General features: G+C 38.9%; 1 protein-coding gene across 1 annotated transcript in view; it reads left to right on the top strand.

Annotated features, from left to right (window-relative positions):
* The window catches only part of ZSWIM6 (zinc finger SWIM-type containing 6), a 77,719-nt gene that overhangs the window by 13,451 nt on the left and 49,705 nt on the right, over positions 1-14,563 (top strand). Inside the window, exon 2 of the mRNA XM_042825886.1 lies at positions 12,114-12,470. Coding sequence (XP_042681820.1) covers positions 12,149-12,470 — 322 coding nt within the window. The 5' untranslated portion in view covers positions 12,114-12,148. The remainder of the gene's footprint in view (positions 1-12,113; positions 12,471-14,563) is intronic.

Here is a 14,563-nt window from a genome sequence, read left to right as displayed (position 1 = left end):
GTATTAGTTATCATTTTGGAAGCCTGATGCTAGCTAAACAGTACTTTCCCTTCCAATTTGACTGATAAAGGTCAGGATGTATTACTGGGGGAGGTGGAGTGTGTTTAGGTTTAAAAAGTAGACAACTCTGTTGTAGTATCTAGCTAGTTGCTCCTGCCAAGTGAGAAAGCAGGGAAGATTTCCAAAAGATTTCCAAAACGTTGTAGAGGACAAGAATGACAATATCCTCTCTATGATTTTTCAGTTTCTTCTGAACCATTTACAGGGATAAAAATCAATCATCTTTTATGTAAGGGACCTGATTTGGAAGTATTTCAGTTTATGAGAGCTGGGATATTAACAGTGGTACACATTATAGGCCCAGATTTCAGTTCATGAATTTTCTACAAGACCAGTGTGTAGGTTCACATAGAAAAAGCAATCCCGAGTCAAGTACTTGGTCTTGTAAGGTACGTTTCATGCTCACCATCAAGCCTAAACTTTGACTATTTCAGTAGTAATCGAAGCTGACAGTGAAGCATTAATTGCTCTTCCACAAGTGCACCACCTAATGGCTTATCAGAAGTGCTAATAGTTGTAGTGCAGGTGAGTTATCAGAAGCTGAACTCTGAAAAAACAAATGGCAAGGAACACAGAGATCTGGGAAGGAAATCTTACCAATATGAACAAGAGTTACTACTTTGCTTATAATCAAGTTATTGGTTGGCTCGTTGGTAGCTAGAGAGACTTGCCAGCCTTGAGGTTTTGGTCTTTTGTCTCCTTGTTTCTGGACCTCCCAGCACTGCATTCTAAAAGGGAAATAAGTGATGGTGGTTTTGTAATTTATGCTTAACAAAGGAAAAGGAACATTTTAAGGTCAAGAAAGATCTTGGCTTCTCACTGTGATAACTATAAATATAGGTAACATATATATATATATATATGTGTGTGTGTGACTACATAACTGTAAATATAACTATAAATGAAAATGCTACCAGAAGTGGGTTTTTTTTTTTTGTTGGGGTTCTCAGTGTAATATCTTGTGTACTATATAAAACTCAGTCTGGAGGCCAAACCACAGCACGCTAAATTTCACAATTAACTTGCTTAATAAATCGAAGTGACAAATTAGAGTGTTTATTTGTGTGTGTCCTTCCTTTCATTGTTTTATTCTTTACTTTATCCTGGAATTTTTGCTTCCTTGAATGTGCAGTTCTGTTTTTTCCTGCTTTCCCTTCCCTTTCCCAACTTTCTACTATCTGCATCTGTTATGTTGGCCTGGAAAGTTTTAGTTTTTTGTCTGTGAGGCACTAGTTTAAAAGAGTAATCACATTTAATTTTATCATTCATGATAAATATGGTGTTAAAAGAGGCTTGGATAAAGTGGTATGTGCTAAAAACTACCTAGAATGTGATTAATAGTGTTAAATACAGCTTGTTAAACCCATGGTTGCTGCAGGGTAGATGTAGATATTCCTTGAATTTCATGGCTCTGGCAAGGAAGAACAGTGTACCTCATTTGTTCAAGTAATATCAGTATGTGGCTTCAGAGGAAGCGGTGAGCTCCTAATTTATGAATATTTAGGAAAATTGGACATTAAACTCACCTGAATTGTTTGAGGAGCAGCCACGTGCTCCAAATGTGCTGGTGTGACACAGTCATTTGGTTCACCATGTTAAAAAGAACATTCACCAGGTTCCCCCAGCATCACACAGCTATTCCTGAATTATTTCAAGAACTCCCAAAAATCAGAGATGCCAAGAAACTGCTGCCTGGGAACTTATGTAATTTTTGATTGAACTAACAGATACTTGCTTTTTATAGATACAGTGGGACAAGTAAGCAGTTTATCCTCAACATTTTTTGCACCTTCAGAAATCTGAAGCCTATTCCTTTGTCGTCCTCTGTATGGAAAGAAATTGTGCATGTCTTCATGGAAGAGCTGTATGTCAAGTCATGACAGCCCGTTTTGTTGGTGGGGTGTATAAACTGTTTCTGTATTTTGATTTTTTTTTTTTTTCTGTATTTTCATTTATTTTCACAGAGTAATCATTTGAACAGTGTGAAATGAATTAAGAGTTAGCCTAGCAACAGTACGGAAAAACTGTGAACTTCAAGAACCTATCTGCACATAATACATCCACTTTTGTGAATTTAGGCTTGTGTTGCCAAGTGTATTCTGATGTATCATATAGGTGACCTTCGCACGTTGCTTTATTTTTGTATATTTTACTTTTATTACAATTGTTCCCCAGGATTTAATTTGGATTCGAGATTCCACTGTAGTTGGTCTGGGCATCTAGAAGAAGAATCGTGCTTTTCCTTCATATTGGCTTTGGCTGTGCAGGGGCGGCTCGTCTGTGATGTTAGTGTTGTTTTTAGACTTTCGCTCTGGAGATCTTTCAACATTATGGTTTTAGTGTTCTTTTCTCTGCTGCTTTGCCAGGAAATACCGTGCCGTCCCTCACAATGCACTCATGACCAAAATAAGTTGCTGAAGTCATTAATCTTGTAAAATTTACAGTCTGATCTCAGCTGAGCACCTCCTGAGGTACTGTGTAAAGCCTGCTGTTTCTATGCTTAAAAACCTCTTTTTCTCCTTCTGTTTCTATTCTGGTTATAAATAAACAGGATCTCAGTGAATATCCTGAGTCTTGCTGTAACAGAAACATTTGCTGTAAATAAAATTAAAGCAATAAAATAATTTTGTAAATGCTGAAAATTAAGTTTTTCTGAATATTTACTCCACAAATGAAAGAAAGAAAAAATTGACCATTAAGAAAAGTCTTAAGGTCTCCCGTGCTGGAAATTTGAATGCTGTTTTTGATTTGAAGCAAGTATATGGTTGATCTTTGCTCTTTTTCTTTTGAATAGTAGAATTTATTCCACAACTAGTTATGGAAATGGGAGTGGTAATTTCCTCTCTTAGTCCAAGTATACTATTTTCTGGAGGAAGCAGTTTTGGAAATATATGGGCTAGTGCTATTACATAGCTTAAACTTGTGTTTGAGTGCAGTCTTAAGTAGCTTTGTCAGTGAAATGTTTTTTGTTCTTGGAATGACCTAAATACCTTTTATTGTGGGAAGCTTATGTTTCAGACATCCTGTGCTCGTTTTTCCCAAACTTTAAGCATCGTTATGGAAATCCAGACACTCATTACAGGAAGTAGCTATTTCTAATCTTTTTAAAATATCTTTCCAGGTTTATATCCGTGATTACTGTTGTCTTCCTTTCTAGGGTTTTATCCACTTCCTATTAAATACAGTGGCAGTTTAATCAAGCCTTTATCATCCTTTATCAAGAGGATGAGAAAGCAGTTATGAGTCAAGCAGGATGTATTTCTTAAAGAGCCTCTCTTCTTGTGTTTGCCCATCTTTTCTGATTTAAACTCTGCTTTTCTGATTTAAACTCTGCTTTTCTGATTTAAACTGTGCTTTTCTGTGGCATCAACTACATTTCTTCAAAAAGCCACCTAAACAATTCCTCTACAGTTAAGATTTGGAGCTTTTTAGTAGTGGTCAGCCTCAACCACTCAATGGTTGTATCCATTGTAAGACTTAGTGCTGCTATCACACTTATTTTTCAGAGCCAAGCCATATCATGGCCATGCAGAAGCACTGTAAGAATGAACTGATAAAGTGAAATTGAAACTGCAGTTTATGCAACCCAAACAAAGGAAAGTAAAATTGTTGGTAGGTAGCGAATATGTTAGTAAAATGGTGGCATGGATAACAGGGAAGGTTTCTGTCTGGGGTCCGGTTGGATTGAAGAGAGAGAGAGTAGAATTGAGGCCAGTCTGACAGCGGGAATTCTCAAAACAAAAAATCAGTTTGAGCTGAGTACTTCCCCTTTCCTTCAACACAAAGATCTTCCTGGAAATTTTCTTCAGTCTAAGATTTAATTTCTGGTATTTCTTTTTCACGGAGACAAATAATTCTTAGCTGAAGGTAAGCCTTGGGTAGTAGCCATTTAATATGACAAAAATTATCCTCTAGGCAACAAGAATGTAACATGCAATTTAAAGAAAAAAGGACCATATTGTGTCTATTTGACAGGCAAAACAGCTTCTTAGTTGCCTAATACAGCTGATAGACTCAAATATTTACTTCCATGAGCGTAAAAGCAGCCTATTTCTTGCTTGTTGCTCTGAGGGTATGTTAATGAAAGCGGGAGGTTTAAACTTAAATTTGTTTCTTTTGCTTTTCTTCATTTGCATTCACTTTCCCATTTGCCATATTTATTCTTGCACTGTAGTGAGTTAGTGTTAATTTCTCCCTGTGAATACCACAACATGATAGCACAGTAGTAGTAAAAGTTGACGCAACATCTCCGTGGGAGATGGATCTCAACTGCTGCTTCTTGCATCAGGGAAAGCCAGCTACTGCCAGCTTCTGCCAGTGCTGTGGAGCAAATTCCTCCCCAAAAGCTAGCAGTGAATGTCTCCCTGGTGGTTCTCTGAAGACTGGTAGTGATTAGCTGTTGTTCCTGGTCTCCAAAGCCTATTCCCAGGGTGCAGATCCTTTCAGACTGTTTGCACATCCTGCTGTCTCAATCTGTTCCCTTTGCGAAAACAGCAAAAATAGAGCCTGAGACATTCACCAGCGTTATCCTGGTTTCCTTCATTTCCACCAAATGGGACGGGTTTGTTGTGAAACGGAGGAAAGATTTCCTTATCATGAAGTATCTGCAGATAATCACTAGGATGTCTTAAACTTATGTTTCCAGCCTTTCTTGTGGCCAGATGTAAACCTACTGGATGACTACTTTTATTTTGTTACAACCTTATGGACAGCTTTGTTCATTCTAACTATCTAAATGGTGTGATGAGTTAAAAGCACAATTATTTTACAGTAGCTCCATCTCTAGCAACATTCTTGAATATTAATAACCTTCTGCCTTATCCTGCATTTTAAATTTGCTTCAGGTTTCTTGTCAGTGACTGTAGTTTTTACGGCTCCCACTTCACACTGTTGCTGCAGTGAGCTAACCTATTATAGTTCCAGCCTGCATCCCATGGCTCAGATAGCCTCTTACTTCTCCCACAGAATCTGAGGCTCACCATATTCCATGTGTCATAAATCATGAAATGCTAACTGGCACACGTTCTACCAATCTTTTGATTTCTTTGTCATTCTTAATTTTTTAGTAGCCATCACATGATCTCTGGGATAGGGAAGAGATACTCCAAAAGTAATGCTTCCTATTTTATTATGTTGGCCCATGATATCAGAGGTGGATGCTGGTATGGCAGTGGAAATTGAACCTTCCCACCAGTATCCCATTCCATGTTGTTGTTGCTGTGTGACAGATGGCAGCAGAGGGGCACTCTGACAGAATGGTGTCTGACATGGAGGTACGTATGGAGCAAACGTGTGTCACTGAATTCCTTCATGCAGAAAAAAAGGCACCAGTTGACATTCATCGGCAGTTGCTGAACGTCTGTGGAGCCTAAGCAGTGGATATGAGCGCAGTGAGGCAGCAGGTGGTGCGTCTCGGCAGTGATGACAGTGGGTCACCTCCTCTGGTGCAGATTCTTAAAAGTCGTCTCTACCTGACAGGCATCTGTCAGCACCTATACTTCCAGAGCATGCCTTGCACTTTATTCAGCCTCCTGCTGCTGCTTTGAGGACTGTAGCATTGTAGGTGGCAGTTAGCATTAGTGTGCTATAGGTGGACTTCTGTCCAGGTTACTACTGTCCAGATTTTTTTGACTATGCTTAACAGTATTTTACAGCAATACTCTGCTGTTTTTTTTGTTTGGTTTTTGACTGCAGAGATAATGCTGCAGATAGCTAAACGAGGGATGATTATATCCATGAGGTGGTTGGGATGCAGGTGATCTCCAGTGATCTGAACATTGTTATGCGCTTTGTGTGGGGAGGGAGAAAGACTTGTAACCACAGGGACAATGGTGGCACCCTGAACAAGTGACCCTTGTGGCCATGCTCCTGGGGAGAATGCTGTGTTCCTTGCCTCTACTTCCAGACAGGAGCTGCAGTTGGTGTTGGTCTTAGAACAGGAAGAGGCTTGTGGGTCTGGGGAAGGTGTTTTGTTGTGGTATTTGCTGCATAAACGACCTCCTCTAAATGGAGAAGAATGGTCTGGGGGGTTGCATCCTATCCACAGTCATCAGTGGACCTACTTGGACCATGGCATTAAGTGTTGGCTTTTGACCAGTCACGTAGCTCAGCTTCAGAGATCAGCAGTCCTTTGTCTAATGAACACACTGAGTTGAACGGCTCTGAGACGTGAAGGTTTGGGCTGTGAGAGGAAGTCCTGGAGGAATTTTGTCTTTAAATAAACTGTTGCGTTCTCAGCGTCAGGAGAAATAACTCTGGCTGCTCGGGTCACTGGTGCTGGCATGGTTACAGCACATGCAGTCCTGGACACAGGCCAGATGTCACAGACTTGCAAGTTGTCAGCACGGTGTGTGTGTGAGTTATTTATTGCTGCTTCCATGCTGCCCTTGCATGCAGAGGTCCCAGAATATCCGATCCTGAAAGTTGTCTTTATGAATGTGAGTCATAGTCTGCAGGCAGTTGTTTGTGGCAAGTCCTCTGTTAATGCGAGAGTGCAGTGGTAAAGCCAAATTCATTCTAGTTGGCAATCCTCCCAAAATATAAGCTATTCTATCCCATGTGCATACATCATGTATAGTAAACATCTTAACTATTGCACGTCTTAATTAATCTTTTTTTGTGCTTCTCAGAACCGTTCTGCCAGCATATTTGAGGTGCTATGGGTAGGTGTTTTCCATTTTAAATCAGTGTTTCTCCGGTTTATAAATAGGTTGCTAACATTAGCTTCAGGCTGAGTGGTGGCATGCAAAGTTTTGACTTCAGAATGATTTCAGAGTGTTGCTGATCTGTGTTTAGAGTGCTCTGAAGTTTAGGCAGCTGAATGTAGCATACTACTTTGCTGTCTTAAAGGACAAAATTTGCTGTTCTTAAAAAGACAAAATTTGAATAAGAAGAACATAATTTATGTTTCTGCTCGACTTGGGGAAAAGAAAAAGCAACCACTGGTCTCAATTGTGAAAGAATAGCTAATGGGCAAGTTGGGAACTACTTTCCATGAGCATTTCTTGTTGTTTGATGGGCAAGATGAAGCAGAGCTGTTTTTCATTCTACGCTGTGATTACGTTTGCCAAATAATGTAGCAGTATAAATAAACCCTAGCTGGCAGGCCTGCAAGGTGATGTAAGTGACTGTTAAGATAAGAGAACATAATTCTGGCAGACAGAAGTTATGAAAGGGGAGGTTTCTCATCTGTGTCAGTCTTGCTCGCCTAGGACCCTCAGTTCTCAGAAGCAGCTCTTCTGTCACTCTGTGCAGAGCCTCTTTTCTCACTCCACTTTTCTGGAGCATGGAACAGCTCATTGATTTTGCTAAGTGGAAGTATATAGATGGTTCTTACAAGCTGCTTGAAAACAAGGTTAATGGATCAACTTTAAGGACCATTTCCATTTTCCAAATAGAGTCAGTAGCACATTTCCCAATTTTAACACAATGTACACATAGTGGTTGAGGTATGCAAGCTCAAAGTATGTGACAGCAAGCTACTCGATCACTCTTAAGTTTTGGGATGTTTTTGTAGTTAAAATTAGACATTTTTCTATTTTCTGCCGTGAATAAACAATATCCAGTAGTCATGCATGGTTGCATTTAAGTCAAAGCTTTCTATTGTGAGTGTGAACTTAGTATTTGTTGTTTTTTTTTAATCGCTGGAATTCTTGGCAATGGTGCCGTATTTCTTATATATGCAAAGCAGCTTTGGAATTTTTTATCACAAATTTTATTAAAATTTTTCAAATTTTATTATTTTATTTTATTAAATTTTATCACAAATTTTATTTTATTTTATAATTAAATTTTATTTTATTATTTTATTTTATTATCACATATTTTTATTATTGTATGTTTATTAGAACAGCCTATTTTTTAAACCAGTCGTGTTTATTTTGATGTCATGTTAGGAGTAGGCAACTAAAACTTGATAAAGAATTACTCAAACTTTTTCAGGGAAAGTTTATGTTGGTTTTTTTTTCCTATTATTGACTGACTTGCAGCTCCTATGGTGTTAAAGGGTTTTTTGTTTACTTTTTTTTCTCTTTCTAGAGCACCATTTTAGAGTTTTGAACTTAGAAGAATGGAACAACTCTTAAGATTTTAGATTGAGTTATTTAAAGCTATTTAAATACGTTTACTATACTCTTGTTTTATTTTCCTAGCCACAACATTCTGAAAGTCTCTGATTTTTTTTTCACAATTTTACTTAGCTTGTTCTGATAGTTCTTGCTTGTCTTGGTATATTTTAATACATCTTTGGACTTGGGATAGTCTGTGAAAGGTGCTTTGCAACTTAGGGTAACAGTAGATAACAAATTTGAGATTGCCTTGATGTTGCTTATTTAGTGCAATAAATTTGCTGCTTACCCTGTTGAAATAGTAGGAATTGTTTCAAAATTTGCTTTTGACTTAAGTAGCCAAAAGCCAGCCTACTGCTGTGTTACGCATATTGCTTCTCCTCTGTTGTTTTGAAGCCTCCTTTGTTTTATTTTAGTGTTTATTTTCTGTGGCAAAACTCAGAAGGACATCTGAAGATACTTAGTCTTACTGGCAAATACTGCCTTGCAGTAACATGAATTTTCATTTATTAGAATTTTGTAGCCCCAGACAGTTCTCAATTAGCGGATAGGATGCTGTCAAATGGATTTTGGCAAAAATTGCTTTGTAAATATCAGTGACTTCTTAATGTTTTCCTCCCAATGGCGCTTTGGCACAGTCCCCTTCCAGAAGTACCGCAGCTGTTTTTTGGCTGTTAAATCATCGTTGTGGTGAATGTTCAACAGAAGGAAAATTCATTTGTGAAAGAGCTTCATTTGATATGTTGTCTTAGTGCTCTCATTGATTTTGTAAACGCTTTTTTTTTTTTTTTTTTCCAGAATGCAAATATTCTACATATTGAAAATATCAGTAGAGGTTGAAATACTGGTGATGTGCTGTTGTGAAAACAATAAAACTCAAATCTCAAACTGCTGCTGCTGATGGGCAGAGGTGAAACGTGCTTTATAAATAGCTTCTGTAGTGAGCTGGCTCTTCTGCCTGCAACTGTTTTGTTGTCTTTAGATAACAATGAATGAGCTATTTATTTTCAAGGTGAAGCACTAGAGTTCTTGGTGGTTTTTTTTTTTTCTGTTGTTTTTGTATGCATTTCGGAATGGGTAAATATTTCTCACAAAGGTCATAACTTTGACTAAAAGAGGAATTCTCTTTGAAGGGAAATAAATACCTATTGGAGTGAAGATGTGCAAATTGAAGCAGGAGAAACTGAAGAAATCTCAGTACCTTCCAGGCCCAGTATGGGTGATTCCCTTTGCCTTCATTAGGGAGCATCTAAGATCTCTCCTGCTGGCAGCCTACAAATTGCTGCTGAGAAAAGTGTTTTAGCGGAGTACAGTGCATCAGTTTCCTACCTGCTACAAACTTTCTTGTTTGCTGAATGACCATAGATTAAGGCTCTGTCTACAAGAGGGGAACAGCCCTCCTTGTCCAATTACAAGAGCCCTGCCAGGTCTTCTGAATCAAAATTTCCTGGTCTGTCTTCCCTGGCATGTTGAAATGTTTTCAAGGGTTGTATTTACTGGGGACAATTACCTTCTTTTTCTTTTGTTTGACTGTTTATAGTTGCTTTGTAGTTGCCCAGCATAGTAGATGAGTACATTGCAGTTAATGAAGATCTGCTGTGTTTTGGAGTGCCAGGGCAGCTGATATTTCTGTTTAAATTCTAAGTAAGGTGAGAAGGGTGGGTCTGGTGTCTTGGCTGTTTCAGTGCTGTCGTTGTTCAGATCAGGATCTGTGTTTATAAATGTTGCCGCTTGTGATGTGAATTCTCAGAAAATTGCCATGGAGGGGGAGGAGAGCAGGGAACAGAGATTGCCTGAACGGAGTAGGGACTTAGAGCCAGTTCTGTTGTTAACACTGTCTGGATATGTTCCAGGAGAGCTTTAACCTTCTCAATACTTCACCACTTCTAAGTTTTCCACATTTAATTAGTAGCTGGTGGGGCATGTGTTTTGTTCGGTTTCATAGGAAAAGAGACAATAAGAGATTTTCTACAGAAATTAATAGTTCATCTACGAATTGAGAGCTGGAAGAAGTGAGATCGAGCCCTTCCAGTGTTCCAGTGTTAGGCTTTTTCTTAGCTCAACAACAGTTGATAAGTGCTTTGGAGGAGGTACAGAATCACAGAATCATAGAATTGCTCAGGATGGGAAGGACCTCAAAGATCATCAAGTCCAACTGCAATCTAACCACACTACCCTAACCCTAATCTAGGGAAGCTGATATTAAAAGAAAATTCTCATATACAGTTGTTTTTTTTAGACCATTGATCCAACTTTCTCGTATCAGGAATTAACCTGGAATAAACAGCTGGCTAACAAAGTCTCTATTTCTTTTCTGAGGGGGCAGTTATGGAAGTGTGTCCTTAATTCTTAGAAACAAAAGGGAAAGGTGGAGGATTTCACATTTTAAGGGACAATTCTGCTCCCCTTCTCTGTGCTTTATAAATACTGAGTGGAGCTGAGAGGAAATGCTGTGACTTGTTCAGCTTCCTCCCCCTTCCTCTCAGTGCGCTTTACAGCACACTTACCTCTTCAGTTTCAACCCCAGCTACTCTAACTGGTAAATAGCCTTGTGCAAAGTCTGGGTTTGTGTGTGCGTATGACCTTCTTCAAGGCTGAGTATCAGAGTCCTGCAGCCCAATATAATCTAAACAGTAATGCTGACTGCACGACCTGCTCTGAAACGTGCAAAATATACAAAAGGGAAAAATGAGAAATTTTCCTGTTTCCTGTAGCTTGAAGAGTTGTTTTTGTTTCTTTTTTTTTTTTTTCTTCCTAAAATTGTTGGAAATGTGGATTGTAAAGCAAACAGTATTTTTTTTCCATTTAATTTTTGTTTGATATTACTTTCTGCAAAGCATATCCTTCTGTTTCACAAAACTAAATCACTTGGACTTTTATGGTGTGGTTTTATATTATTTTCATTATAATAATTAATGTATAACACTTCTAGTGATTGTTTTAGATTTTATATACACTGTTCAAGTTTAATACTGATCCAGTATATGAAATTTAGTTGCATTTCTCTGTATCCATACCTCTGACTTATTGTTGGAGCCAGGATGTCATGGAAAATCCATGAAAAACAACCAAATTCTGCTATTCAATGAGAAATTGAGAGCAACACATAGTTTGTTAACACAGGGGTAAGTTTGGATTTGATCTTCAGAGGACAGTGTCTGAGACCTTGGTTCAGTAGGGTTCTTTGTTGAGCAGTGGTATCTTTGCTGAAGTGAACATCTTTCTTGTTATGTACCCTAACCTTCTTAAAATATACAAAAGTCCTGCTCTTTTGCTTTGCACTTCATCATGCTGTATGGAAAGCAGAGTCATAAAATAAACTTTTCCGAAGTGTTGCTTGCTCATCTTGTTCAGTACTGTAATTCTTATGTCCTGTGCATGGAAAACTGCTGCAGTTTCTATCTACAGTGGGCTGTGCAACCGTATCTGCTTTACTAGATCACTTGAGTGAAAGTGAACTTCAGCACAGCTGTAGTGGTGGAAGCTGTGAAAGCAGATAAAGTGACTTGTGTTGAGAAAACTATGGCAGTGGAGATAGAACCATGGTTTATACCACTAGAGTGCACTACTTCCCTCTTGCTTATTGAGAGAATGGTTAAATCTGCTGATAGGTGTGATCTCCCTGGGATAGCGTTTGGAAAATCGCTCCCAACTTGCTGAGCTGCTGGGAATTTTACATTGATCTTAACTGGATACAACTCTGCTTGTGCAGCTGTCAGTTACTGAATAAATGCTTGACTGTTGAGCTTTTCTGAATGTTGTGATGGAATGGCAAAGGGGATTTATAAACTCACTTCCTTTGGTTTTGTTATAGATGGAGAAGCTATGTGTGTATGAAAGTGCTCATCGTATTTGTAATTAAATCCAAGTTATTTAAGATGAATCATTTATAAGAAGTATCTATTTTTTAACTTCTTTAACAAATTTAATTGATAATGATATAGTATTTTTCTTATTTATATAAGCTCTCTTTGTTTTCCTGCACAGGTTTCCACTTGAGTGGCACAGTGACAGAGCCTGCAATGCAATCGGAGCCAGAAACTGTTTGCAATGTAGCTATCAGCTTTGATCGTTGCAAGATTACCTCAGTGACCTGCAGCTGTGGAAACAAGGACATATTTTATTGTGCCCATGTTGTGGCACTTTCTTTATATCGGATCCGTAAGCCAGATCAGGTCAAACTGCATCTTCCCATTTCAGAGACACTCTTTCAAATGAACAGAGACCAACTACAAAAATTTGTACAGTATTTGATCACAGTGCACCATACAGAAGTTTTGCCAACTGCTCAAAAGTTAGCAGATGAAATTCTTTCTCAGAATTCAGAAATCAATCAAGTCCATGGTAAGTTCGATGCTTGCTCTTCCTTTTGCCTCATTCCCTCCTTGATTTTGAGCTTAATAGCATTTAGAAGTATGACCTCCTGAGGTTCCTTACATCTTGAGTTCTGTGATCTATACAAAAGATAATTGTGCACTTTTAATATGCCTTGCATATTAAAAGTAAAACTTTTGGAGAGAGAGAGAAGAATTTGTGAGTGATGAAGTTGATCTCTTCAGTGCTGTTTATACATGACCTGATGTACTTCACAATTACATTTTCCTTCTATGAAGAACGTGACTGCGCTTCTTTGTGAACTCAAGTTGCTCAAGGAACCAAACTACCAACTGTGTCTTTTTGTTACTCTGTTCTTTTTAAACTCATCTTTTGATGTTTTGATTGTGTAATTTTGTTTTCGTGGCAAAGCATAAAAGCAGGTAGGTTTTACTGGTCCTTTTTTATACGTTAAATGCTTTTATTATCCTTTTAGATTTTGTTCCTATATGAGGCCAGAAAAAATATGATATATTTCCATGTCTTTTTTTTTTTCTGTTACTGTTGCAGCAGCCTACAGCATCAACAAAAGCCTCTTTTCTGTTCTTCCTGCTGCACATTGCTTTAAAGTCTTCTGGTTTCTTGTAGTGAACCATTTTAGGTTTTTTAAAGAGTGCTGAGTGTGAGGTTGCTCTTTGTGGGCTGTCCTGAACTGCTGTGGGCTTGAATTGACCCAGCTGTTTTATTAGTCTTGTGTTCCTGTCCTTACAGTACATGGAAATGTCCTGAAATGTCATATATTGTGACAGTTTCTGTAAGCTTGAGTCCAATTCTGAGGGAAGAATAGGTTCATAGTTCATCAGGTTATCTAAATACGTTTTTGTTTGTTTGTTCATTGACAGGAACAGTTCTTGTGTGCTAGGTAGTTAAAAGAAATGACTGCTGTTGCAAAGAATTTGCAATACCGGTGCAACAAAGTCACCTTAACACTAAAGAAAGAAAAACACACATTTGCTATATGCAGTGTAGGAGGAACAAAACAAATAAGTCTCTGATTACGTGTCTCATTTGCAGTCTAGACTCTTTCCTTTGGCTCCAGTGACCCTGGCAGGCCCAAGTAGGTGGTGCTTCAGTGTGAATTTCTGGAGTGTTCTTTTTTTTGATTTGGGGGCTCTAGATGTGACCAGAGGGAAGGCTATTGTTTTGATTGCTGTGGAAGAGAATCGGAAGGTGTTCAGCAGAGCTGCCTGGTGACAGTGAAAAGAAAGGTAAACTAAAGCAGGTGCAGGACATTAAGGAATAGAGAAAGATGCTCCTATGTTATAAAGTGAAGGCACGCATAGCATGAGAGCTGATAATAGCCTGAACTGAACATAAGGAATTAAAGGAAAAGAAGGAAGAATTGTGGTGTAGAGAAGACTTAAAATAGGTTATTAGAAAAGGTGAAAGCAGGCTTGGGAAAGAAAAGACAGATTGATGGCTGTATTAGCTGTGCTGTGGCTATAGTAAGATGAGGAAGAACTGAAAGGCTGTAACACTGTGCTTAACCTTAATCTGCTTCAAGTCTGTAATTTTGTAGGGGTAGGAAGGCCCTATAGAAGAATCTGGACAGGCTGGAGAGCTGGGCTGACGCCAGTGGGATAAAATTCAGCAAGAGCTGGGTCATGCACGTAGGCTGCAACACCACAGGCTTGGGATAGAGAGGCTGGAAGACTGTGTGGAAGAAATGGACCTGGGGGTGTTTGTTGATGCTCAGATGAACATGAGCCAGCAGTGTGCCCAGGTGGCCAAGAGAGCCAAAGGCATCCTGACTTGTTTCAGAAGTAGTGCTGCCAGCAGGAGCAGGGAAGTGACCATCTGTCTGTACCCAGCCTGGTGAGGCTGCATTTTGAGTACTGCGTTCAGCTTTGGGCCCCTCTCTACAAGAAAGCCATTGAAGCTCTCGAGCATTGCCCAGAGAAGGGCAACGAAGTTTGTGGAGTCTGGAGCACAGGCCTTACAAATAGTGGCTGAGGGAACTTGTATTATTTAGTCTGGAGAAAAGGAGGCTCGGGGTGACCTTACTGCTCTACAACTACCTGAAGGGACGTTCTGGTAAGGTGGAAGTTGGTGTCTTCTCCCAC

Source organism: Centrocercus urophasianus, unplaced genomic scaffold (assembly GCF_019232065.1).
Source record: "Centrocercus urophasianus isolate 14NV4802_14NV808 unplaced genomic scaffold, USGS_Curo_1.0 seq_25, whole genome shotgun sequence".
In the NCBI taxonomy this organism is placed as follows: Eukaryota; Metazoa; Chordata; class Aves; order Galliformes; family Phasianidae; genus Centrocercus; species Centrocercus urophasianus.
This window is presented reverse-complemented; position numbering and strand designations above follow the sequence as displayed.